Below are 25,135 nucleotides of genomic sequence, written 5' to 3' on the forward strand. Positions count from 1 at the left end.
TGTAAGGCATCATCTACCAAATCTACATATCACCAGGTTCTTTTACAGCCTGGAAATCAGCTACTATCAGAGCTGTCAGCCTCTTCTTCACTTGCCTCCCCAAGATCTGTCCACCCCTCCTCTCGCATAGCCTCTCTAATCTTCTTCAGCAGCATACGGAAGGCTCTAATCTTCCTACCCTTCTCCACACCCAGAGCAATGGATATATCATGCACACGATGGAAACGTTCGTCCGCAAGCCTCAACAGCTCCTTCGCTTGCGCAACTAATCTCCTTGCTGCGACGACTTCAGCATCGGCGTTCACATTGGCGGCGTGGTGATCAGGGTCGGGCAATCCCAACTCTTGCATCATGGTTTCGATGTTACGGATGAGAACGGCGTTGTCTGTGTAAGGATTAGGTTGGATTAGTAGCGTCTTTTGGCTGCATTGGAATACGTAGGTAGCATGGCGATGGTTACTTACATTCGTGTCTATCTTTATGCGATAGCTGTGGGAGTTTGGATAGAAACCATGATGCTGTTGAGGAGGGGCTGGTTAGCTGGTACTTTCTTATGGCTAGGGTAGCGGTTCTGCAAGAGGGGGGAGGGAAGGTTGCCTACTATTGATCTCGATGGTTGCCGGGAGTGGAGCTTCTTCGTCGTCGGACATTTTGGTTTCGGTTTATAGAGAGGGTCTTGGGATGGAGATACGGGAAGGTGTTTGGCGGGTCAAGGTGCAATAGCGGATTGGTAGAAGGGAGACAGATCTGGGAAACTGCTGATAAGAGAGCTTAGTATCATGATTGTATAGACTGCGTGCGGCTTGCTATATAACCCGTCGATTGGTGACATGACTGGTAGATCGACAAACCGCAATCCCGCTAGATCCTCCCACTCCAAGATGTTTTCCACAACGCTTGGTCGACCTTGCTTAGCAAATCCACCAAGCCTTCGTGCTTAGTATCATGTACTACCTTCTCGAGCTTGCTACGTTGCCTCTCTTCCTCTAGTTTCTCCTTCGCACGCTTTAGCTGCTCTTCCAGATCTTCGACACGATCCTTTCCCCGTTTTATGTCATCGTCGGATTTGTCAGTGAGTGATTGTCTCTCGACAATGCTGTCTTGGATGTAGGAGCGCAGGGTGCGTTTATCTGGATGCGTGTCAGAAGATTCGAGCTCCACTGGTGGCTATGATGTGGACCGCATCAGATGGTAAAGTAAAGCGAGCAATAGCTAGGTGGGGGTAGGTAGAAGAATGAACAGGGTGAGGAAGAATAGGGGAGCTAGGCACGTACAGGCATTTCGATCTTTGAGAGTCATTTTGGGGAGATTGGAAGTGAACCATAAGCCTGTTGTTTTTTGTTCGTTAGTCTGCTGTTTTGTTCTCGGAAAAGGACGTTGCGGTAGCACTCACTGGATATGTTTGGACGAACGGGCGGGTTTAGGGGCTCTGCATCTGTAATCATGGTTGGCGCTTTTCGCAAGTCGTTGGTGCTTTTCGGATGCCGCATTTTAGATGCAGAGGTCAGATGTGAGTTCATGACTGAGGGAGAGCTGACTGGCAGAAGAGTGATAGAGGTTTTGAGCTAAAGAGTATCGCACTGTTGGAATATATGTCATGGTACTGCTTGCTGTTTACTACGTCGGTCAAACAAGACAAAGGGTATGCAAACTACAAACCTAGCCAACCCTCTCCATCTAGGATCGATGAGCATCGGCCTCATTCGGCACATGATTCCGCACAATTTCCTCGACCGCACCGGTCAACTTCTGTAAGCCGTCATGCATGGCAGCATCCACCAACGACTCAAACATTCTCTTTTTCTTCTTAAACTCGAGCTTCTCCACCTCGTGCTTTCGTTCTTCGCCTTCTTCCATAGCCTCGACTTCTGACTGAGCGAGTTCTATGACTAATTCGTCGCGTTCACGATGTTCAGCTACACGTCTCACGCTCTTGTCAATGGACTTCTTCAGGACGCTCAGGCCTTTACAAGTGTCAAAATTTACACGTCAGTGACGGTTGCAGAGAAGGAGCCCGTCTGGGGTGTGGGGTGTACGTACATTCTTCTTTAGGACGTCGTGATTGGGTTTGGAGGAAATCTAGGTATTCCGTCACGGCTTCATGGTATCGAGTTAGCAAGTCGTTGACTTTTCCAAGAAGGGACTTTGGGGGCTTCGTTACTAGAGAACTTATCCCCTTGGGACATGTAGATTTGCGGGCCTGGTGGCTGTTCTTGTTCGGACATGCTGGTCGATTCGTTTGGAGATACTTGAGCGATGCGTTTGGGATGCTGTCTTTTAGGTGTGTATTAGATCGAGTGGAGATGTTGGTAAGTACATGACACTGATGTATGTGGCCGCATATATACTTGCGATACTTATTTGTTAGTACTGGAGGTGCTTGGTAAACAAACACAAACTCGACCTCGTGATGGAACCAATATGCTTTCTGGCTTGCTACTCGTTACATCGATCTACCAAAACGAGGAGCACGCAAGCCACGCACCCATTGTGCTCATGTGTTTTCTCAATCTAAATTCCCCCACCCTCATCCGTGAGCTCCTCAATCCTCCTCACCAACTCCACCAACCCCTCATGCTTAGCATCACTGACAGCCTTCTCAATTAGCAGCTTCCACCTCGTCATTGCCTCATACTCCCTCGCCGCATCGACCTCGTGTTCCGGGTGTTTACCTTCAAGTTTCTGAAGTTTCTGTAGTACGAATTCGGAGATTGTGGTGTTGCGTGCTTGTTGCAATGCATTCTCTGCGGCGCTTTCTTTGACGTGCAAGCGGAGGATACGGAGGTCTGTGAACAGGTTGAGATGGGTCTATGGGATGGGCGATTGGGGTATGTCCCGATATAGAGGTAGGTTGAGGGGTAGAGAGGGAGAGAATGAGTGAGATGGGAGGGTTACTTACAATCTTCTGTGTCTTCACGGGACTTCTTCTTGAGCTTGTCTAGAAGCCATTGGCCTGCTTATTTAGAAGGCTGGTACATTTGTCAAGGGGAATAGCTTTGGGTTCGAACTTACTAGAGATGGCTGGTTCTTCTTTAGCTTGCGCATTTGCTGGTTGTGCACTTGGTTGCGGTTGTTCTGACATCTTGTAGTCGTGTGACTGAGAAGGAATGTGGACGATGTGAGAGGGGAGGTATCGGAAGATATAGCAATACATACATACCTTCATGCCTCTGCTTGTTAGTAATCAAGGCGGTTGGTAGACAAATAAAAACTTGATAGATCTATTGCAATCATGTTCTGTACACAGTCTTCCCAGCTACATAGGTATCTTCCGTAAATGATTTATACCGTACAAACCCAATAGAGCCGCCTGGGTAAGACTTCTCATCCCCAATATCACATTCAAAACACTCCGGGTATATCCTCGCTCGCTCAAGTAACTCCATGTAAACACTAGACCAGTCTTGTAGCCGCCTCGTACATCCATCACTTCACTCAACTCGACATAGCGCCAAGCTTCTTCGGAGTGCCCTTCGAAGGCCTCCTCTTCCCCTTCCCCTTTCCTTTCGCACCCTTGCCCTTGATAAGCTTAGCCTCAATGACTTCAGCCCGCTCATAGATGAGGGTGATGGCGTTTAAGACATCGCCTTTCTGCAAAGCGGGATCCTTGTCGTCGCCTTGGTCTTCTTCAGTCCGAAGGGCGACCGCTTCTTCCAGGACTTCTAAGGCGAGACGAGATTGACCCTGGGTGAAGCCCGCGAGGATACTTAGGACAGCCAGTGTGGAGGAGTCGCATGACTTCGAACTGGACTTGGCGGCGGCGGGCTTCATCGACGTAGGAAGGAAGTGTTCGACGGCGACACCCCAGCACTTCTCGATGTGGTCCTCGTCTTCGGCAACACGTGCAGGAGTTGAAGTCGTAGAATCCAGTGATTCGATGTCGACCTCAACAGGCTTGTATTCGCGCGTGATACGCATCCTGTTGCGAGTTGTGGGCTTCTGCTTGTTCAGACTGGCGATGTGAAGGCACTTGTCGAGGTCGCATAGCTCCTAAGTTTCAGTCAGTGACGTGTCTTTGATATGGAAAAATAACAATGTATACTTACTACCCACTCCAGGCCGTAGCACTCGGCGTTCATGTCAACATCGTCGCCCTCTTCACCGTCGTACAGTACCCATTCAGATGGCGAGTCAGGTAACATGACCTCTTTCGCACTAGCTGCTACCAGCACTCGCTGGTCTTCTTGGAGAGTACTCGGTTCCGTGATGCGCTTGGCCTCTGTGGTATATATCGCGGCATACTTGATGTCGAGGGCAAGTCGTACACTTGGTAGAACTTGCTCGAGAGTCTGGAACGGTGTGACGAAGAAGTCCTCGACGGTATTCTTGGTGGAAGGGCAGTGTAGCTGGACGTTGACCATGGTCGCGAAATCGTAGAGGGTATTGAATAAGATCACTATTCTTGTCAAAGAGGGAGTGTGGATCAAGAGATCAAAATCGATGAGGATATATAGCCCAGAGGTCAGTGCTCTCTCTAGGCAGGCGCAGTGAGTTTGCTTTGCTCAATGAAGGACAGAAACTGTCGCTTACGCTCGGCTGACCCTTTTCAGGAGCCAGTGATGACTCACTTGACTCTCCTGGAAGCAGACTTGGGTCACATTGTGCTCACTCCAGTCGCAAGATATGGATTTGATAGCCTTATTGAGCAAGATACATGCGGGGGAGTTCGCATATATGGAGGTAAACGATATCAGATTGAGATGTTTACTGGCTATTAACGCGTCACTGCGACTTATACTCCATCTACTGTTTGCTTTCAGGCACTATCGCAACCGCAGGTGACGACATCACGTACCTTAACAAACGTCCAGCTCACACACCTCCATTACACGTGATTGAGAGTCTCAATCTCCAGACCGTCCTTGAACTCTGCCTCAAGCATCCCATCGCCACCTGCCGTGGTCGGGCGACAAACGTATCCTGCGATACTCACGCTCCATCGCTCATACTCCTCCGCAAGGACCCAGGTGACTTCTCGCAACGGCTGTCTGCTGACTTCCTTGCCAGCCTCATCCTTGATGATCCAGTAAATCCAAAGACTGTTGCCGAGCGCATCGCTCTCCCTTCTCGCCTCAATGGTGGCGCCGGGCATAGTACCGTTCTTGAACTCAGGCATGGGTGTAAGCGACCAGTCAGCCCACGCATCACAGCCCACGGTCGCCACATATGGCTTTCCGTAGTAGAACTCGATACCAGTCTTGATCCATTTGGTTTGGTTGTCTGGAACACCTGGCTTGGTGACATGCAGCAAGAGGCCGGCTTGGTCGTATTGACGGAGTTGGTCGGACGGTGGAAGCTCGAACGACAGCTGCGCTCGCTGGAAATTCTTCAGAGTGTAGGTTGGGAGCTGCTCTGGGTAGGTCGATGCATTGAAGGCGTTGTGCATGGGAGGCTTGCGCCAGATGTCAGTGTTTGGTGGAGCCGAGAGGCTGAAAGGCTTGATGGTTGTGGTTGTCGTGTTGGACATAGTGACTGCGGCTGTGGCTGTAGCTGCAAGAAAAGAGAGAATGGAGAACTTCATCTTGATGATGCATGTTAATCTATGGAATCTTGATTGCATTTATACCTTGGCACAGTGATGCAAGACAGCTCTACGGGCGTGACGACGGCGATTACTGCTAAACTATGGTAACGCATGCGATTGGCTGGAAGTCGGAAGTACGGTAGAACGTCGGTTTGATACAGCTTGATAATTGTGATGGCGGTGGAGGTCCCCATGCTCAAGAGCCCACTCAGGATACCAAAGGAGATTACCCCGAAGCCTTTTCATCCTGGGATGTCGGCATCTTGTGATGCAGACGGGGAAAGCGGGGTACTGTTCCGGGCGAGAACCTGCGAGGTTCGACTTCCGATGGGTAGCTGTGGTGGTTCGTCTTACACATCAAGCCATACTACGGCAGATCATGCAAGACGTTGTCTAGCGGGTACCGATGTTTACCCGACAAGTGGGAACTGACAGAGGAAGGTGCAGTGCTAGGCGCTTCCCTGATTGAGCGGGGAAATGCGAGATCTGCTTGGCATGAGCATCGAGACTTCAAATACGAAATACGAGACGCGATCGGGCTGCAGCAGTCGGACACGTGCCCAGCATGGCTAATCCCATATGAAAGTGTCGTGAATCTTACTCCGACGTGCAATCTGGGTTGTGCAGACTCAAAAGCGCCGACAAGTGAAGCAACTACACCGAGCAAATCATCACAGCAGCGGGTATACGTTGTGGGCCATCGGATGTTGTACAATCACATTCATTCGCAGGTATATACAATCCAAATGCTCTAAACCTTCTATTTCTTTTGCTCTCCCTCTTTGGGAGGCTCTGGCTTTGGCGTTGGGAGCTTGAACTGCGTGCATGTTAGAGGTTGAGTCGAGAACGTGGTATGAAGGATAGCTTACGTTCTCTGGCTTGAGGTCATCACCAGGACCGACCTGCTCCCATGCTGATGAGCCACCACGGAAGTTCCTGAAAGCCTGTGTCATCTCCAGGGGTTCTACGACAATCCTCTTCTTCTCCTCGTCGTATCGGATCTCAGTGTATCCAGTCATGGGGAAGTCCTTTCGCAGTGGGTGGCCGTCGAAACCATAGTCGGTCATGATTCGCCTCAGATCCGGGTGTCCAACGAAGAAGACACCAAATAGATCGTAGACCTCACGTTCGTACCAGTTGGCACCGTCGTAGAGATCGCACAGACTGGGTACTGGAGTGGCCTCATCCGCGTACGTCTTGACCCTCAGGCGCGAGTTGTGACGGATGCTGAGCATGTTGTAGACAACCTCGAAACGCTGGTCCTTGGTGGGGTAGTCGACGGCGGTGATATCTGAGATTTGTGTGTACTCTGCGGCGGTGTGGTACTTGAGGAAGGTAAAGGTGGGGATGATGCCGGCGGGCGGGACGTAGATGGTCAACTCATCCTTCCAGACGGAGAACCTTGGGTAGGGTCAGACGGCAGTTACTCCCAGGTGTGAATTGACATACTGCTGGACGTATTTGGGCAGACATGACATGATGTACTGGCCATATTTGTGCAGAGCCTCGCCCTTCTCTTTGTAGTGGTCGGCCGGGTTCACGATGGCGCGCTTGAGCGTGACGGTCTCGTCGCGGGGGGCAAACTGCGATCACATTAGAAACCACGTCTTCACCATATCATGTGACATGCGCACCCTCATGTTTGGCGTTTCCGATTCGGGACCCGCGACTTCCTTTGCCCGGAGAGCCGTGGAGGCAAAGGTGCGAACTGCATGGCGGGAGGAGCCCGAGGCGCGGACGGCGGCGCCCAATGGCCGGCCTACAGCTAGCCGCATGGCCATTGTGTGCGGTGAGAGAGTGGTGAGGCTACGCGATGTAGCAGGTGAGGGCGACTGCGGGTGGTGATGTCGTCGACGTCGTCGAGTTCGCAGCTCCCACCCGCAAATGCGCGCTTATGTAAGTCGCTAGCGTTAAGCGGAACCTGGTGTGCCATCGCGCAGGTGCAGCCTCTTAACCCCCATCACCTCCTGTGGATCCCTCTTCCAGCGACAGCGACACTCCGGCCGGCGTTTATTTGTACTTCCGCGGTTTCCTTACTGACCTCTCGTCCCGACCCCCAGGTCTCGTCTCACCCCACGTATCTCTACTTCGAGCGCCACCCGCTCTCAACAACACATCGCAACCACACACACCATGTCTCGACTGCAGCAGGACCAGTTCGTCGACGATGACGAGGAGGAGTGCTGCCCGCTCTGTGTCGAAGAGTTCGACCTCTCGGACAGGAATTTCCGCCCCTGCCCATGCGGCTACCAAGTACGCCTCTGTGCCAAAACTCGGTGAACCATCTCGAGTCCCATGCTGACCCACGTGCCAGATATGTCAGTTCTGCTACAACAACATCAAGACGACCATGAACGGCCTGTGTCCCGCCTGCCGCCGCCCCTACGATGACTCCACGATCGAGTGGAAGACCATCTCCCCCGAAGAGTGGGTCCCCTGCACCTTCCATCTCTAAACACATCTGACACTACCCAGGATGGCACAACACAAGCAGCTCATCGCGCAAAAGGCCAAAAAGAACGCGCAGATACGGCAGAAGGAAGCACAAAAGGCCGAAGCCGACTCTCTCAGCCGCAAGCATCTGTCGGGTCTGCGTGTCGTCCAGAAGAACCTCGTATACGTGACCGGTCTCACGCCGACGATACGCGAAGACGAACTGCTCAAGACTCTTCGTGGAGACGACTATTTCGGCCAGTACGGCAAGATCCTCAAGATTGTCGTCAGCAAAGCCAAGGAGAACGCGCAGCATCAACAGTCGGTGGGTGTTTATGTAACATTTGCTCGCAAGGAAGATGCAGAGAAGTGCATCAATGCTGTCGACGGTTCTCAGAATGGCGAGAGGACATTGAGGTATGTGAACCTCTATCCATGCACACGTGTCATGTAACAAGCTCACGTTTCTTGCAGGGCTCAATTTGGTACTACGAAGTACTGCTCAGCGTACCTCCGCGGCGAGACCTGCAATAACCGCAATTGCATGTTCTTGCACGAACCCGGCGAAGATAACGACAGCTTCACTCGCCAAGATCTCTCCATGATGAACTCAATCCAGACGCAACAACCGTCACAATCGTCTACGTCTCGAGCCGCGCCCCCCGCCCACCAGGGCCCCGCTGTCGCTGCCGCAATCCCGATGCATCGACAGGATAGTACCGATACGTCGAGCTCGATACACGAGGCACCCGGTTTGCCTGCAACCGCTAGCTGGGGAAGTAAGGCGTTGCTGGAACGCCGAGCCAGCCGATCCACGGTCGCTTCGAACAACGCCAGTCCCATGGTCACGAATGCTGTTCCCGCGCAACCACCCAAACCATCGAAGGGATCTGAGCCACCAAAGAAGAAGGGCAAGGACAAAGAAAAAGAAAAAGAGAAGGAGAAAGAGAGGGAAAAGGAGAAGGCTGCACAAGCATCGAAGGCTGCCACCCCGCCGCCTGCTCCGACCCCCGCACCCGCCGCCCGCCCTCCGAAGCCCCGCGACAATGGTATTCACGATTTACTGAAGGTCATCTGCTCGCCAGACTTTAAGTTCGTCTTCTCGAGCGCCGTTCTGTCGGAGGAAGAACTGAAAGCTGTCACCGAGTTCCCTCAACTACTGGATCCCAATGGCGGTGCTAAGCGTCGTGCCATCAAAGAAAAGAAGGAGAAGGAACTGGCATTGCAGCGCGAGGCGGAAGCGGAAGCTGTAGCTGTAGCAAAGGCAGCGTCCCAACAAGCCCCGGCTGCTGAGCGTGAAGACAACGAAGCAACGGCTGGCGGCAGCTTGCAGCTAGGCGGAGAGCCTGAAGACGGTCCCGAGACAAATACCAACCACCTCAATCAACACGCGATTGCACCACCTGGTCAGCAAGGTTTCGGAGGCAGCCTTTTCGGGCAGAACACGCCATTGGCCGAGGACTTCAGTAGCCTGGGATTGAGTAACAGAGGCCTTACACCTCAGCAACAACAGCAGCTGTTGCTCTCCAATTTCAAGTCTGGCACCCAAGCCACGGGCATTCTGAACAACATGCCGAGTGCTCAGCAGCCTCAACAGCACAATGCTTCTGGCCATACCAGGCACACTTCACGCTTCAGCTTCGCCAACGACAGCGCTTCCGCTTCCGCGAATGTGCAGCCTGTCGCGAACCAGAAGTTGATGAGCCAGCAAAACTCGATGATGCCCAAGAACGCCAACCAATTCAACCCGATGTCTCAGCATCAGCAGTTGAGTGGACAGTTCTTCACCAACGTGCAGGGACCCCCTCCAGGACTTAAGCCTACTGGTACACCCCCGGTCAGCGGGACTGGCATGTTCGGTCAAGGCCACGGTTTCGCTACTGGTGGTCTACCTTATGGGGCTGGCGCAACGGCAAGGAACAACAATGATGCCATGTATCAGGACCTGCTCCGCAGCCGTAACATGGACGGCGGTGCCAGGTTAGCTGATGCTGGAAAGCGTGAGTCAATGTTTCCTTCTTTCCTTAATCAACATCCTTCAACTTCCACACCTGCCCCTGCCCCTGGCCTCCTCAGCTTCCCTTATGGACCTTCGCCTGGAGCTTACCAGGAGTCTGGTTCGCAGAAATCCAAGAAAAAGGGCAAGAAGCATAGGCATGCCAACACTTCCTCCTCTGGGGGTGGCGGTCTTGCCGATGTCCAAGACCCGAGTATCTTGCAGGCGAGGCTGCACCAAGGCGGAATGGCCGGGCAGGGCTTGTATGGTCAAGGCCAAGGTGGTTTCTCTTCGCTCTATTCCAACAACAACTACGGCGGCGCTGGACGATGGTAGTCACTTTCATTCTGCACTCGGGTCGGCCTAGCGGCTTGACATTTTGTCTCAGTACTTTACTTCAATGATGGCTGCATGGCGTTTCGGATTTACGGCGAATGCATCGGCACATATTCAGTGCTTCGACACTGGATCGCCTGGCGTTATGATTGGACTGCACGGATTTTGTCAAAGCATATGGCCCCGGCATGTCTTCACGGCACCTATACCTTCTCGTTTCTTTTCATCTTCTTTTATGATTTGGTGGATTGCGCTGTCTGCCGCTGCAAAGGTTGGCTTCTCTCGTCGTCTTCGTCATGGCCATCGCATGTACGTAACTACCCCTCCTGCCGCATCATGTCGGCATGCTTACTTTCTAATAGAGAGATGGCCTGTTCACTGTTTTCTTGCCCACCAAGTGACGAAGATGTTCGAGAGACGACTTTGCAACATGATGTACCTTACGCTTTTGTCAACCCATCCTGACCATCGTCTGGCGGCCGCCGTACTTAGATCATGACCTCGCTTTTGTCAATTTACACTTTGAAGATTCTAGTGCTGACGTAGTATTGCAGATGATGGATCCTTGAGTGTAGAGGAACAGGCATCTATCAACGTCGATGCACTTGTTAACGACAGCGACAATGAGCCAACACGGCCCGCTCCAAGCACTCCACTAAGCGGCCAATTCTTCGAGCATCCTCGCCGATCGACTCCTACTATACCCCCTGGCTTCACAGTACCAGCAATTCCCAAAGCAGTACTTGAAGAGTCACGTTCGCGTGCTGGATCTCGACCAATGTCCCGTACTACATCTTCGACCATTATACCGGCCGTGCCTGTTGTACCTGCCACGCCGCTTCCCAACTCAACTCCTAACAAGAATACCAAGGGCAAGCAGAAAGCTGAGACTACTGGACCTGCAACTCCTGCAGCAGCAACTACCGCGACCACTGTCTCCAAGCCTTCACCTGCGCCTACGACGCCCTCAAGAACAACGACCAGGGAAGCAGTTGTTGTTCCACAGACACCCAAGGAACCCACACCTAGAGAGGCGTCCAAAGCAGTTAAAGAGGATGTTTTGCAGACACCGAAGTCCACACCAGACGCCAAGAAGTCGATGGCGGAAACGATCAGCAAGGACACGCCAAAATCGAAGGGCGCTTCTAAGAAAACTCAAGCTGCAGTTCAGACCACCCCAAAGAGAGAGCCACAGAAAGAGACAGCGCGCACTCCTGCGGCGACTGCGACACCTCCAGCTTCGACCAAGCGACAGCCTCCTGGCAAACTCGATATTCAAGCAGCAACTAAATTGCCGGTTGAAGCTGGCTCTCCAGCTCCAACCTCATCTAAGACAGACTCTCAGGCAAAAAGCAATCGTTCTGTGCCAACGACATCAGCTGGTTCTGTGCCTCCAAGTCCCGCCGCAGCGGTGACTGGATCGCCAATCAAGCGCGCGGGTGCGCCGAGGACTTTGCGTGTCGTCGCAACACCAAAGACAGAAGTGCCACCGCCTGTTTCCGCGGCATCACAACCGTCCTTGCCTCAGATCCCAACGGTCGACAAGCTTCGATCTAGGCAAGCGAGTATCGCTTCCGTCAATATACCAGGCACGCCAAGCGAAATGATATCGGACACTGCTTCAGTTACCTCTACATCATTTTCAAGGGCCAGCTCACCGCCTCCGATCGGCGGTAAGGTCGGGACTGCGCCTGTTAGGAAGAAGACAAAGTCACAAGCCAAGAAGGATAGACAAGAGCGAAAGAAGCAGATAGAAGAAGAAATACTGGAAGACAACAAGTCCGATGTTGAGGTAATGCAAGCTCCCATCATTGGGCGCAAGAAAAAAGCCAAAAAGCCGACAACAAACGCCAAACCTATTGCCGCTGCCTTCAAGAGTCAGCCAGCCTCGCCCAAGCCAGCTACTGTTGAAGAAGAACAACCTGAAGTGCCGACAGTGGCCTCACGGAGAGTCTCGTCAGCGAAGATCTCGGCAACAGCAACGCCTGAACCGGAGCCGGAGCCCGAACAGCCCAAGGAAAAGCGGGATCATTCAGCTCAGTCGATCATGGCTGACTTGCAGCGCACGGGCGAGCTCCTTGCATCGACCCTTGAGTTCTTCAAACCGCTGTCTTCGTCACTTGCCCATGCTACCCGCTCTACTCCGAATGGCAATGTATCTACACCTCCGGACCTGAAGTTGCACTTTTCCCAAGCCGACCTTGAGGCGCTTGCGAAGAAGAAGCCAGTACGTCTGAACAGCCAGGACGCAAAGCCAGACTCCAGGACTCTGATTACACCCAACGGCAAGTTTTTCTGGGGTTTGACTGAGGAGCTTGAGAATAAAGCACTTGAGCTTGAAAAGCATATCGAGGAGCTCAAAGGCCATGCCCGCTTCCACCCTCGTAAGCAAAATGCACACGGTCACAGCATGACTACTTCAGCGCATTCGAATGACGTCCTCCCAGCTATCGCCACTGCTCTCAAGGAGGCAGGTAAGAAGCTGAATACCAACGGCGGACAGCAGATGCCGCGACTGGACAATTCTTCTGGACTTCTCGGTTCGACGAACCTTCCCTTGCCACCGGTACAAGGCCAGGACGCGTCCATGCCCCAGGTCCCTCCCCCACAACAGCAGCAAACACCCGCAGATGCCGGCGCCTATCTGAATCAATACGTTCTCCCGAAGACGGACAACCCACCGCCAAACCAGCCACGTCCCGAGATGGCGGCTGTTGGTGGCGCACCTGGCGCCGGAACAGCGAACATCTCTGTCAACTCGAACCGACTAGCCAAAGCGGCCAAAGCAGTGGTTGAGGGAGGAGCGGTAGGAAGCACAGAAATAGACGGCATGGGATTGATGGCGGCTGACAGGCTTGGTGGCGTGTTTGTGCAGGGTCTCGAAGCGCTCGTGGGTGCTGGACTTGGCTACCAGTCTTCACAAGAGTTCGGCCTTGACGGCAACGGCAACATCACCTTTGGAAATGGCGGTGGAAGCGGACTGGACATGCAGGGGTTAATGAACGCGATTGAGACGACAGCTGGAATGGGTGGATATGGCAACACAAGGCGAGGAAGAGGCAGTGTGCTGACCATGGAAGAGGCGGAGCAAGCGATGCATGCGGCGAGGAGAGAGCACGATGTGTTGGAGAAGAAGCTCAATGCGCTGATCAAGAAGAACAAGAAGCTCGCGACTGGCGTAGGAAAGTAGTGGTGGTATAGGTTGATGGGAATCCCCAATAGGTATAGCATAGGTGATAGGAGGTTTTGACAGACGATATGCTTAGCAGCTATCGAGTAGTCCAGATTGTGATTTTGGTAGCAGAATTGTTAGCATGGTGACATCGTATATGCGCGACAGATCTAGCTTGCTCGTATTCCCTCACGGCTGGCGTGTGAAAAGGGATGAAGTCGACATGCACCTGACGATGCGCCGACGCCCCGATTCGCCAGGGCGCCTCACCGCCAACGCCAACGTGGGCTGGATTTCCAGGGTCCACCAACTCGTTCCTGAAGGCCAGATTCGCAATTGCACTCACTGCACCTTTCTTCTGATCTTGAGACATTCCGACAATCCCTTGAATCCAGCTTGCTTTTTCACATCCAAAAATACGCCAATATGAGTCTGCAGCCGCCTTCCCTCTCCATGAGGCCCAAGTCTCCGTCTGGAGGCTCGACCAAGGCCGTGATTCTGGTAGATACTGCCCACAACACCGACGCTGCCATGTGTACTCACAAGACTAGGTCGGAGGCCCTTCTCGCGGCACACGCTTCAGGCCTCTGTCTATGGAACTGCCCAAGGTACGCGACGACGCGAAATAGACAGCCCCAGGACATCCCCGCTAACGCTGCTCCAGCCGCTCTTCCCCATCGCCGGCCACCCCATAATCGAGCACTGCTTCCGCGCCATCACAAACGTCCCCGAGATCAAGGAGGTCTTCATCGTCGGCTACTACGAGGAGTCCGTCTTCCAGCAATTCATCAACGCCGTCTCGACCAGCTGGCCGCACCTGAGCGTTAAGTACCTCCGCGAATACCAGGCATTGGGCACGGCGGGCGGTCTCTACCACTTCCGCGACGTCATACTGAAGGGCAGGCCTGAGAAGCTATTCGTGCTCAACGCCGATGTCTGCTCCTCGTTCCCGCTGGTGGAGATGCTCAAGCTGTTCGAGGACAAGGATGCGGAAGCCGTAATGCTGGGTACGCGGGTCGCCAACGACGCCGCCTCCAACTTCGGATGCATTGTCTCAGACGCGCACACAAAGCGCGTGCTCCACTACGTCGAGAAGCCCGAATCGCACATCTCCAACCTCATCAACTGCGGCGTCTACCTCTTCGCGACCGAGTGCATCTTCCCCGCCATCCGCAGCGCCATCAAGCGACGGACCGAGCGCCCACGGCTGCTGTCGTACCCCTCCTCCGAGAACCTCGAATCCTCCTTCTACCAAAACGACGACGACGATGACAACAAGGAGAATGCCGTTATCCGGTTGGAGCAGGATGTGCTGTCTGACATCGCCGACAGCAGGCAGTTCTTCGTCCTCGAGACCAAGGACTTCTGGCGCCAGATCAAGACCGCTGGTTCCGCCGTGCCAGCGAATGCTCTGTACCTCCTAAAGGCCTTCCAGGCAGGCTCAGAAGAACTCGCCGCCCCCTCCGCAAACATCCTACCCCCCGTCTACATCCACCCATCCGCGCAGATCGACCCAACCGCCAAGATCGGTCCCAACGTCTCCATCGGCCCCCGCGTCGTCATTGGCGCTGGTGTACGTGTCAAGGAGTCCATTGTCCTCGAAGATTCTGAGATCAAGCACGACGCTTGCGTCTTGTACACCATCATCGGCTGGCACAGCAAGGTTGGTGCTTGGGCGCGTGTTGAGGGCACTCCTACCCCCGTTACCAGCCACACGACCAGCGTCATCAAGAACGGCGTCAAGGTCCAGAGCATCACCATTCTCGGCAAGGAGTGTGCTGTTGCTGATGAAGTCCGTGTGCAAAACTGTGTCTGCTTGCCCTACAAGGAGCTCAAGAGGGTGAGTCAATTAATATCTGTGTTCTCAGCGTGTGCTAACGTGTTGTATAGGACGTCTCGAACGAGGTCATCATGTAAATGACCACGATTGGTAACAGTGTGTTGCTAGTTGGCAGTGCGTGATGGTGCGGTAGAGGTGCATCTATAGAAATTAATCATGATGCGATGCATGATAGAGCGATATACCACTATACTTGAAATGAACCCACGATGACAGTAAGAATGATCTTGCATCTGAGCTTGCATGCGTGAAGACGCGTACCTTTGGACGCTGCTCTCTGCTGTCATGCACCATACGTGGAGGGGAAGATCTTTATCATGAACAAACACCGTGTGCAGTCATCACCTTGGACCAAATCCTTCGTGGTAGCATGGTCTGAACGCACATGTCCCATAGTTGCGTTCCGTCTCGACTTGGACATGTCCTAGAATAGCCGCGTCTAGTCTCGATTAGGCATCGCCATCCGAACATTCGACATCCCGATCTTTCTACTCCAACACACGTTTGTACCGATTCGCCAACCTCATCGAAATTCACACGCAGTGCTCATAGAAAGTCATACTTGACTGCTAACATTATTCCAGGACGATCGATTGTGAGTTACTAGGACCGTTATCGTGTCTGAGTCAGAGGCAATACGATCCATCCATCTATCATTGAGTTGAAAAGGTGCCAGCGAACCAAGCAATAGACGGTCATTTGAAGGAAGGCATAATGTTAGATATGAATACAGCCCCCGGTCCAGCAGGAGACAAACAGTCAAATGGCACCACATCCACATCTCCCACAAACCTCAACCCCACGCCCGACTCCGGCTCCCGCTACGATAAGCCCATCGCCGCCGCCCAGAAAGATGGACTCCCCATAATCGACATATCTCCCTTCATGGACCCCTCCTCCTCGCAAGAATCCCGTTTGACAACCGCCTCCGCCATAAACGCCGCCTGCATAAACTACGGCTTCTTCTACCTAACCGGCCACGGCATCCCCACGACCAAACTCGACGAAATCATCAACTTGGCGCGTGACTTCTTTTCTCTACCGCTCGAAGAAAAGAACAAGATTAAGCGCTTCGACGCCGGCAGCCCAGAAGGAGGCGACGGCGCACGAGGGTACCAGGGGCTGGGCGAAAACGTGACGGGCGGGCTGCAAGACATGCAAGAAGCCATCGACTGGTACCGGGACTGGCCCGCCGACAAGAGAGAACCAGGCGATGGCGGACCAGGCAGCGTCAAGAGCCTCCAAGGAATCAATCTATGGCCCGAGAAACCCGAACAGCTCAGACCCGTGTACGAAGAATACATCTCGCGCGTCAAGAAAGTCGGCGAAGCACTCGTGCACGCCATGGGCGTAGCCCTCGACCTCGGTCCCCCTCAAGAAAGCGCAACAGAATCAACGCAAGACGAAGAAATCTTCCTGCGTAACTGCTCCGACTCCTTCTGGGTCATGCGCATGATCGGCTACCCCCCACTCACAACCCCCATCTCCGGCGACGAAAACATCGACCAATTCTCCTGCGGCGCCCACACAGACTACGGTTGCGTGACCCTTCTTCTCACCGACCCCACTCCCTCTTCCCTGCAAGTCCTGCTCAAAGACGGCGCGACCTGGCTGAACGCGGACCCCCTGCCCGGCGCCTTCGTCGTCAACATCGGCGATATGATTGAGCGGTGGACGAACGGGTTGTGGAAGAGCACGAAACATCGGGTTATTCATAGGGGGGAGAGGTATAGGGTTAGTGTGCCGTTTTTTTATGAGCCGAATTTTGAGGCGTGGGTTGAGCCGTTGGGGAAGTGTGTGGAGAGGACGGGTGGGAAGGGCGGGTATGGGAAGGGGAGGTATGGGGATCATTTGTTGGGGAAGGTTAGTGGGAATTTTTATTATAGTATGAGGACGGATTGGTGAGGGTGTTAGTGGGGCGTGGATTGTGTCAGTGGCTTTGGGATGGGTAGAAGGGTATGTGGTAAGGTATCGAATGTATTTTGTAGTTACTGAGATCTTTAGATGGGCGTTCTGGGTGTACTGAGACACCAGTGACTTATTCGGACATATGGTAACGGTCACAAACACATTGAGCACCTGGGCGAACATTCCTTCCCACGTTGTGTGAGTACAGAGACAGCGCGATTGATGTGATCTCTTGCACTCAGGTAGTCGGCTTATCCGGCCTTTCGAAGTGACGTACCCAGTCTGTGCGGACACTGTTTGCTCATCCCAGTTCTCACAGTCACACCAGCAAACGCACTCTCACCCATAACCTCCAGGCAATTGAAACACCGTATCGTAGTATATATACGCAATAATTTACTAATATCCCAATAGAATCTGATGGGCCCGTAGCGTATGTCCTTCGCATGTCTACCCTGTCGTGCAGGGTGTGATCCGTTCACATACAGGCTTCGGTTGAAGCGATCTATTTTTGCTCCGGGTTCGAAACTGCCTGCGGTCATAAAAATTCGCATATTTCTCTTTTTGTTTCGCTACCTCCCTTCCTTTCACTTGTCACACACACCCCGCACCGCCTCAACAAGTTCAATTAGATCCCTCCAACCATCCAAACAGCGCGCTATGATATCTTTCGCTGTCCTGGACTTGGGGACTGTGGCCTAGATCATCGAATTCGATCAACGTCGCGTTTGGAATCCTCGCCGCCGCTTCTTTACCCAACACCTCGTATTTACCTATCTTGGCTTGTACATCTGGTGGGCTCCAAGCTTTACCGATAGCCGTCGTGTCCTTTGTCCCTATCAATAGAAGAGTCTTAGGCTGCACTAGCTCAAACTCATACGCAATCGGTTGAGTCAAGACCATATCCGTCGTCTGCGCCATATTGTACGCAAAGTCGATGTTCTCGGGCGACGTTTGGTAAAGTGAGACTAGCATATTCACCCAGACATCGTATTCCGGCTTCCAGGTATTGACGTAGTAGGTTGCCTGTTGGTATTTTCGGATTGATGTGTAGTTGGTGGCCAGCTCGTCTTTGTACAAAGCGTCGAGATTGCGCCATGGGACTCCAAGTGCTTTCCAGTCTTCCAGACCGATGGGGTTTGTGAGAATGAGATGGGATGTTTGCTCTGGGTACATGAGGGCGAATCGCGTGGCCAACATACCACCCATGGAGTGTCCTAGTACGTATGTTGACTCCACGCCTAGGCTTTGCAGCAAGAGATGTGTGTTTCGCGCCAGCTGCTGCAGCGAGAACTGGTAGGCGGGTGGTTTGGATGACTTGCAAAAGCCGATTTGATCGGGGATAATGACGCGGTATGCGTGGGCTGAGAGGCGACGCGCTGAGTCCTCCCATGTCGCGCCGCAGAAGTTCTTGCCGTGGAGAAGCATGATGGTCTTGTTTGAGGCATAGCTGGTGTTTTGAGAGGGTACATCCATGTAAGCCATGGAGAGATTTGCGCGTTGCGACGCAAACTCAAAGTACTGTACTGGCCATGGGTAGGTGTAGTTCCAGATGCTGGGTGGAACCGTGTTCGCGCCAAATGCTGTCGCAACAAGTTGCGTGAGAAGTAGTAGCTTCAGCCGCATCTTGAAAGTGACGATGGAAACCTGAGACGATGGAACGTGGTCGAGAGAGAAAGAGAGAGAGAGGTGGTAGAACGTGAGGTTGCCATTCAAACTCCTGGATTCCTGACATGCATATGATGTGCAATGACGCCTGCCAATCTATCTTGCCTATCGCGACCCACTCCAATTCTTGTCTCTGTGCATTGCTTCGTATTGCGATTTACTGAATGGTGCGAACGCACGCAAATACATTGACTTATCAGCAGGAGGAGACATGTTAAGCTTTGTTCGTTTTGGTATCTAAATGAGATCGCACCTTCCCGTCTACGCAGTCATGTATCATAGTCGTTACTGTGTTCAGGATGTTATTCTACTTGCCAAGATGAAGAGCGTCCGATTAATCCTCCAATGAGATGAAGGATGCCCAGCGGTACGCATGAAAGATACTTTTGAGTTGTCGTGTCGCGCTGCAATATAGGATTCTGTCAATGACCATAGACACAGCCGTCAGAATCGTGTAGATACATCCGCCGTTTCCCTGAAGCAAGGAAGTAGTCGATTACCGGGAGGATCAAACCTGCCAGGTTGTGACCAGGTGTGAGGGGAATATGGCGACTAGCGCCCAACATGGCTAGCACCAAGCTGCGCGTCTTAAACCCCGGAACCCCATCAAATTTCCAGCTTCCACTTCTCCGCCCCCCAGTTCAAGCCACACCCCGCGAACGGACAGCGAAGACATCCACCCCGACCCCTGCATCGTCTAGCATCCATGATGCCATCGCCACGAGGCCGGCGGGCTACATGCAGTGCCTAAACGGCTAAATTACATCGGACCTGAACCTCGGATGAAGATGCATAGACCACTATCGCGATGCTGCGCTCGGTGTGATCCAACTGCAGGCCAAGCGATACATCGATCTGGAAGGATTCACATCCATTGCGATATTGAGTGACAGCCGAAGATGCATATCGTATGCTCGTGTTGAGGCGAGTGCATCCGCTTCAGATACGAGAGGTTTTAGTACGCGTATGTCGTTCGGTCGGGTCGTTGCGGTACCAGTCTTCTGCTTAAGCATTCTGCCACTGCCCCTGCCTAGTGATCGATCTACACCTCGTTTCCTGGGGTTAGTCCGTTCTCGAATGCTTATTTCCAATAGCCTCATGTGGAGGAGAGCTGCTTGCGGCTAGCGCTACGGTTGTTCATCTGCAAGCACGACGCCATCCGGGTTACCGGTGCCGTATAAGAGGATCAAGATGAACGACCATGGTTCTCCAGCTGTCGATCAAGTCTCTGCGCCAAGCTGGACATTCAAGATGACAGTCATCACCACCCTCGTTGCCGCCGCAGCGGCTGGTATTGTTGCTGTCTCTCAGGCTTCACCAGTGGGATCAGCACCTGCCGTTGGCGTTTCGAACGCGAAGTCCTCTTTGACGCTCATTTACCAGAACAACCTCAACGGCTCAGACGACAAGAACCACATTGGTGCCATCATCCTCGACCCGGTCCCTCAAGCCAATGCAGCAGCAGCCTGTGCCTCGCTCAACGAGAAACTCATCTCCAAGGCTACGCTCCAGAAGTACCAGGCTGATTTCAACGATGCTCTCTCGTACCAAGATTATGCCAAATACACCGACGCTGAACGAGGGTACTACATCGACAGCGGCGTGGTTTCAGTCGGCAACCGAGTGAAGTACATGTCCGCTTCGTCACATCACAAGCAACTCCCAGTCTTGTGTACACAGTCGGCAAACAACGGTTCAGCAAGCGCCGGGCCTGTAAACGGAAGTTCCATCTCAGTAGCATCTGGTGGAAACACTTTCGTCGGTTACCGCAACCAGAAGTCGTTCAGGTTCCTAGGCATTCCATATGCCGACACGCCTACCCGTTTCAAGTACTCTTCACTCTACTCCAAGAAGGGTCAAACGATCCAGGCCACCGATTACGGCTCGAATTGCATCCAAGGTGGTGGTGGAAGCGAAGACTGCCTTTTCCTCAACATCCAAACACCATACATTCCCAAAGCGGGATCGAAGAAACAGCTCCGACCCGTCTTATTTTGGATCCATGGTGGTGGGTTTACCGGAGGAAGTGGCGCTGATCCACTCTCTGACGGTGGTAACCTTGCAAGCAAGGAGGATCTTGTTGTTGTCAACATCAACTACCGTCTTTCAACTCTCGGCTTCCTGGCCATTCCTGGAACAGACATCAAGGGCAACTTCGGCATCGCCGACCAGATTTTAGCACTCGACTGGACCATTGCAAATATCGCTGCCTTTGGTGGTGACCCAGAGAGGATCACGATTGCCGGAGGATCTGCCGGAGCCGGCTCTGTCCGAACACTATTGGGCTCTCCTAAAGCCATCGGCAAATTCCAAGGCGCAGTTGCCCTGTCCAACCTTGGAGGAGGCGTAACGCTTGGTCTGGACGGTGACTACGGAACAACGTATTCAACTTACTACACGGTCAACCAAAGCTACACCGTTGCCGGACCTCAGATCTTTGCGGCCGCTGGCTGCAACAGCACTGATGTGTCAGCCCAAATTGCTTGTCTCGACAAAGTTCCTGCTGCAGACCTAGTCGGCTTCAACACTGTAGCCCGATACGTCGTCCAAGACGGTGCCTATGTCAACACGCCCGAACTCATCATCTCAACCCGCAATGCCAGTACCGCGCACATCCCCGTCATCTTCGGTACCGTTCTCGATGACGGCGCTTCCTTTTCCACATACCCCACTAGCCCCATCTCAAACCACTCTCAAGGACTGCAGGAAGCGCTAGGTATTAACAGCACATGGGCCGAACGCGTCATCCAGTCCGGTCTTTTCCCCTTCACCAGCACTGGTAATCTAACGCTCGACTCCTTCAACGTCTCGCAGCGCATTGCCACTGACAAGACGTTCCGCTGTGCCGATCAATCTACAGTTTACTCTGCCTCGCGATCGAAAGCCTTCTCAAAGACATACTACTACCAACTCGACCGTTCCATCGACGGCTACGACCCCAACAACCTGGGTGGCCCTGCCAACGACAACCCCGAGAACCCGTACTTCCGCTTCCACGGCGCAGACTCGCCTTGGTTCTTCGGCGTTCTGAACCGTATCCGCGAACCAGAGGATCTGTGGAGTGTTCAGCTCACAACCAGCTACTTCGCTTCCTTTATCAGGAACGGCGACCCGAACCCTAGCTTGAAGTATCTTGATGTAAGAGGGTATTACAAGGTGCTTGAAGGTGTGACGAAGTATGGCCAGTGGATGCAGGTTGACGCGACTAAGAAGTCGGGAGATGAGATTAGGTTGTTGGATTGGCCGAGCAAGAGCGCCGGATACACGGATGTGGAGCAGTGTGATTGGCTGGGGTACCCTCTGGATTACTACCTGAACGGAGGGATCTGAGTAGCTGGTACTGCTATGAGCCGTGCCCGTATGTAGTCATGTGTAGGAGAAGCCTTCTTAATGCATGTGTAGCCGTCATCAAACATTCGACCAAGTCTATCAATGCAGTACATCTGTGACACCTGTAACGAAAGCAAATGGTAATCGCAAAGCTAACAGTATACCCTGGTGTTTGGTTTGGCACACAAGTTTGTCTTTTTGTCAAATTTCGTTGCCCTCTTGCGGGTTGTATCAGTGAAGGCGCCCGGGCGCTCGCACTCACTCACCGAAGTGAGAGTGGACCGCTGCTGCCTGATCAGGGCTAGTACCCACTAGGCTCTAGCATTTCTGTTTACGAATCGCCTTCCGCCAGCTTCCTTCGCGTTCAGACTACTCTCTCCGGTGAGGTATCTTCATCCACCTGCTCTAAGCCGCCATGAGTTATTTCGACGTTCGTGTTCGGGAGTCGCTCTTCCAAAGGATCGACGGCGGCAAGCTCAAGAAAACGCCCACCACACCTAAGGAAGCACGACAAGTAGCCAAGATCGCGGAAGATTGGGTTCCGCCCGGTGTGTTTCCATTCTTCCGCCTTCCACGAGAACTCCGCGATACGATATACAAGTACGCCCTAGGAACGGAGGCCAGAGTATTCCGCGCCGACAATCTCCTGTTGCTAGCCACTTGCCAAACGTCTCCCAAGTACGGTCTCCGGGTTGTGAATGAACAGAAGGAAATCGATGCGGTGAACGGTGAGGGATCTGAGGAGAAAGAGGATAAAGAAGACACAGAAGAGAAGGATGGAGAAAACGCAGACGAGAAGGATCAAGAATGGGGATGGTATGAGGGTGGCTACGGAGGTGATATTTGGAAAGAATATGAATGGTATGAGGGTCGCTATGATATGTGGTACATGGGTCTTAACTCAGCCGTACCGGAAGGTCTTCCCAACTGGCTTCGCAGCAACAAGCAACTCTGCTCAGAAGCACTCCTGTGCTTTGGCGCTACCCGAACGTTCGTCATAATCGACTACTACGATTACACCGATTACACAAAAGCCCATAGCAACCCTCCCGACATGGCTGGCTTGACCAACTCGCTGGTCATGAATAGGAACGTCATTCGCCACGTCGCAATCAGGAGAGAGGTCGACCAGCTTATGGACGACGACCCGAAATTCCTGGTTCTTCTTCAAGGCCTGCAAGTTGAAAACTTGACGATGGATTTGGAATGGAGTCATCGTCTCGACTATGAATCGGATGATGAGGATTCGCTAGAAGATTGTATTGAAGAGTGGGACACTTTGGATCTTGGCTATTGGGAGGGTAGGCTACAGAAGCTGAAGATCACGATTCCTACAAGGCGCGAATATGGAGACGAGGCTTTCAATACGAAGACCTTTGATCTGGCTGAAAGATTGGCCACTAGACTGTTCGGACCTGGCGCTAAGGTGGTCTGGGGCCCTTACGTATATGACAAGAGGCAGGGCAGTATCGGCCTGTACAAGAGGTATCTGACTGTAGAGAAAGCGGCCTAGGGTGTTAAGCTTGGGCATTTGGTGGTGAGAAGAAGTACATGCGGTGAACGAGAGGGCGTTCGATCGAGAGCGGCCATATGTATTGTACTACCTCTGTGCTTCAAGGCTATGGGATCAAGCATCTGCTCAGTAGGCGTGTTATTATCATCGTGCGTTCGATCAAGTAGTCAAATTCTCATGGTATCCAGAGTTTCTTCAGTGACTTATCAATTGATCGGAAGTCCATCATAGTAGACCCAGAACACCTTCTGTGAATTCCCAAGTAGCCGCTTGAACATCATGCCAGACCCAGGAGGTTGTTGACGTCTCGGCATGTATCACTCCACTCACTTCAATCTCACTGACACCCTCCAGGCTCAGCCACTAACCTAATTCACGCGGGTAGAATCGTTGTCGTCTCATATGGAATCAATCGCTTCGGCGGCCTCTTACATGGTTTGGACGGCGTCCAACACATCTTAATCCTGGATATCCTTGGGCTCGGAAGGACTGTTAGCCTGGCGGCTAGCCTCGGCACTAGCGAGGAGGAAGTCTTCACCTGAGAGGTGTTCACCAGGGACGATCTTGCCAAAGAAATCGATCGTAGCGAATAACCCCGGGTCTCGGATAAGGTTTTTGGTCTTTTCTGTAGTACGGACGCCCCAATCTTTCATCTCAAGCAACGTATTCGACATCCTTCTTGAGGTTCAACCGTGGCGAACGAAGCTGGAATTCACAATCATGCTACTGTTGCGACTTCTCAAGGCATCTACGTCTTACTTTCCTGTGACGAATGCGAGTAGTTAGCGACGTTTGGGAGTATGTCAATAGTTTTCGGGATAACATTCCAATGGTCTATAGCACACCTAGAAGTTTATCATGTGCTTACGCAGGTAACCATATACACTTACTTCATACCCGTGTACGCCTGGCCACATTCTTTGAACATGGTAATTGATACGATCTATTGCACGTCTTCGTAATCTTGGCTCTTTTTGCAAACAACTAGACTTTTCTCAACCTGATCACGTTTATAATTCACTTTCACTAAGATACGGTCTCGCATCAAAGCGCAAAAAAGTAGTAAATCCTGCAGAGTTTCGAACACGAGGCCGCAGAAAGAGGCAAAAAGAAACTCTTACTAAGCCACTAGAGACACGGATTAAACTCCCTAGACTATAGGGAAACATGCGTAGAACACTAGCCAGACTGTTCGTTGTTTCTTCGTGGAATATAGACGGATTAGTTGGTATATATAGAAGAGTTCAATATCCGCTTAGAATGGGCTGATGGTGGGCGCCCCAGAATTGTGGGCTTGTTTACATTTGTGAAGGTGAGCGAGCGCTCGTTTGTACACAGGCCATCCGTGCGGTGTGATACCGCTGCGCAAATACTGTCCCTACAGCAACAGAACATGAACGTCTGATGAGGGATTC

At 52.6% G+C, this 25,135-nt stretch overlaps 15 protein-coding genes across 15 annotated transcripts; 6 read left to right on the forward strand and 9 right to left on the reverse strand.

Moving 5' to 3' along the window:
• Positions 1 to 56: 56 nt before the first annotated feature.
• On the reverse strand, positions 57 to 650 carry J4E79_005570 (uncharacterized protein; the record flags this gene model as incomplete). The annotated part of the gene is made up of 2 exons (XM_049354448.1): positions 57 to 385; positions 602 to 650. 2 exons carry the CDS (start codon positions 648 to 650, stop codon positions 57 to 59), a joined length of 378 nt encoding a protein of 125 aa, XP_049211313.1.
• Positions 651 to 861: 211 nt separating this feature from the next.
• On the reverse strand, positions 862 to 1,299 carry J4E79_005571 (uncharacterized protein; the record flags this gene model as incomplete). The annotated part of the gene is made up of 2 exons (XM_049354449.1): positions 862 to 1,130; positions 1,275 to 1,299. The coding sequence occupies 2 exons, from the start codon at positions 1,297 to 1,299 to the stop codon at positions 862 to 864; spliced, it is 294 nt and encodes a 97-aa protein (XP_049211314.1).
• A 378-nt stretch (positions 1,300 to 1,677) lies between these two features.
• Positions 1,678 to 2,225, reverse strand: J4E79_005572 (uncharacterized protein; the record flags this gene model as incomplete). Its single annotated transcript, XM_049354450.1, has 2 exons — positions 1,678 to 1,964; positions 2,162 to 2,225. 2 exons carry the CDS (start codon positions 2,223 to 2,225, stop codon positions 1,678 to 1,680), a joined length of 351 nt encoding a protein of 116 aa, XP_049211315.1.
• Positions 2,226 to 2,511: 286 nt separating this feature from the next.
• On the reverse strand, positions 2,512 to 3,082 carry J4E79_005573 (uncharacterized protein; the record flags this gene model as incomplete). The annotated part of the gene is made up of 3 exons (XM_049354451.1): positions 2,512 to 2,786; positions 2,900 to 2,953; positions 3,013 to 3,082. The coding sequence occupies 3 exons, from the start codon at positions 3,080 to 3,082 to the stop codon at positions 2,512 to 2,514; spliced, it is 399 nt and encodes a 132-aa protein (XP_049211316.1).
• Positions 3,083 to 3,435: 353 nt separating this feature from the next.
• J4E79_005574 (uncharacterized protein) lies at positions 3,436 to 4,361 on the reverse strand (the record flags this gene model as incomplete). The annotated part of the gene is made up of 2 exons (XM_049354452.1): positions 3,436 to 3,990; positions 4,047 to 4,361. The coding sequence occupies 2 exons, from the start codon at positions 4,359 to 4,361 to the stop codon at positions 3,436 to 3,438; spliced, it is 870 nt and encodes a 289-aa protein (XP_049211317.1).
• Positions 4,362 to 4,825: 464 nt separating this feature from the next.
• Positions 4,826 to 5,467, reverse strand: J4E79_005575 (uncharacterized protein; the record flags this gene model as incomplete). The annotated part of the gene is made up of 1 exon (XM_049354453.1): positions 4,826 to 5,467. The coding sequence occupies one exon, from the start codon at positions 5,465 to 5,467 to the stop codon at positions 4,826 to 4,828; it is 642 nt and encodes a 213-aa protein (XP_049211318.1).
• Positions 5,468 to 6,284: 817 nt separating this feature from the next.
• On the reverse strand, positions 6,285 to 7,305 carry NUO31 (NADH-ubiquinone oxidoreductase 30.4 kDa subunit, mitochondrial; the record flags this gene model as incomplete). Its single annotated transcript, XM_049354454.1, has 4 exons — positions 6,285 to 6,341; positions 6,394 to 6,925; positions 6,974 to 7,107; positions 7,159 to 7,305. 4 exons carry the CDS (start codon positions 7,303 to 7,305, stop codon positions 6,285 to 6,287), a joined length of 870 nt encoding a protein of 289 aa, XP_049211319.1.
• A 352-nt stretch (positions 7,306 to 7,657) lies between these two features.
• J4E79_005577 (uncharacterized protein) lies at positions 7,658 to 10,289 on the forward strand (the record flags this gene model as incomplete). The annotated part of the gene is made up of 4 exons (XM_049354455.1): positions 7,658 to 7,777; positions 7,839 to 7,951; positions 8,000 to 8,374; positions 8,432 to 10,289. The coding sequence occupies 4 exons, from the start codon at positions 7,658 to 7,660 to the stop codon at positions 10,287 to 10,289; spliced, it is 2,466 nt and encodes an 821-aa protein (XP_049211320.1).
• Positions 10,290 to 10,585: 296 nt separating this feature from the next.
• On the forward strand, positions 10,586 to 13,479 carry J4E79_005578 (uncharacterized protein; the record flags this gene model as incomplete). The annotated part of the gene is made up of 2 exons (XM_049354456.1): positions 10,586 to 10,598; positions 10,844 to 13,479. 2 exons carry the CDS (start codon positions 10,586 to 10,588, stop codon positions 13,477 to 13,479), a joined length of 2,649 nt encoding a protein of 882 aa, XP_049211321.1.
• A 408-nt stretch (positions 13,480 to 13,887) lies between these two features.
• J4E79_005579 (uncharacterized protein) lies at positions 13,888 to 15,378 on the forward strand (the record flags this gene model as incomplete). The annotated part of the gene is made up of 4 exons (XM_049354457.1): positions 13,888 to 13,962; positions 14,013 to 14,069; positions 14,126 to 15,301; positions 15,352 to 15,378. The coding sequence occupies 4 exons, from the start codon at positions 13,888 to 13,890 to the stop codon at positions 15,376 to 15,378; spliced, it is 1,335 nt and encodes a 444-aa protein (XP_049211322.1).
• A 646-nt stretch (positions 15,379 to 16,024) lies between these two features.
• Positions 16,025 to 17,253, forward strand: J4E79_005580 (uncharacterized protein; the record flags this gene model as incomplete). The annotated part of the gene is made up of 2 exons (XM_049354458.1): positions 16,025 to 17,035; positions 17,236 to 17,253. 2 exons carry the CDS (start codon positions 16,025 to 16,027, stop codon positions 17,251 to 17,253), a joined length of 1,029 nt encoding a protein of 342 aa, XP_049211323.1.
• Positions 17,254 to 17,833: 580 nt separating this feature from the next.
• Positions 17,834 to 18,835, reverse strand: J4E79_005581 (uncharacterized protein; the record flags this gene model as incomplete). The annotated part of the gene is made up of 1 exon (XM_049354459.1): positions 17,834 to 18,835. The coding sequence occupies one exon, from the start codon at positions 18,833 to 18,835 to the stop codon at positions 17,834 to 17,836; it is 1,002 nt and encodes a 333-aa protein (XP_049211324.1).
• Positions 18,836 to 20,128: 1,293 nt separating this feature from the next.
• Positions 20,129 to 22,207, forward strand: J4E79_005582 (uncharacterized protein; the record flags this gene model as incomplete). Its single annotated transcript, XM_049354460.1, has 1 exon — positions 20,129 to 22,207. One exon carries the CDS (start codon positions 20,129 to 20,131, stop codon positions 22,205 to 22,207), a length of 2,079 nt encoding a protein of 692 aa, XP_049211325.1.
• A 415-nt stretch (positions 22,208 to 22,622) lies between these two features.
• J4E79_005583 (uncharacterized protein) lies at positions 22,623 to 23,720 on the forward strand (the record flags this gene model as incomplete). The annotated part of the gene is made up of 1 exon (XM_049354461.1): positions 22,623 to 23,720. The coding sequence occupies one exon, from the start codon at positions 22,623 to 22,625 to the stop codon at positions 23,718 to 23,720; it is 1,098 nt and encodes a 365-aa protein (XP_049211326.1).
• Positions 23,721 to 24,178: 458 nt separating this feature from the next.
• J4E79_005584 (uncharacterized protein) lies at positions 24,179 to 24,648 on the reverse strand (the record flags this gene model as incomplete). The annotated part of the gene is made up of 2 exons (XM_049354462.1): positions 24,179 to 24,395; positions 24,611 to 24,648. 2 exons carry the CDS (start codon positions 24,646 to 24,648, stop codon positions 24,179 to 24,181), a joined length of 255 nt encoding a protein of 84 aa, XP_049211327.1.
• Positions 24,649 to 25,135: the final 487 nt, after the last annotated feature.

Source organism: Alternaria viburni, assembly GCF_023758015.1.
Source record: "Alternaria viburni strain BMP 2772 chromosome Unknown scaffold_10, whole genome shotgun sequence".
Taxonomy (NCBI): domain Eukaryota; kingdom Fungi; phylum Ascomycota; class Dothideomycetes; order Pleosporales; family Pleosporaceae; genus Alternaria; species Alternaria viburni.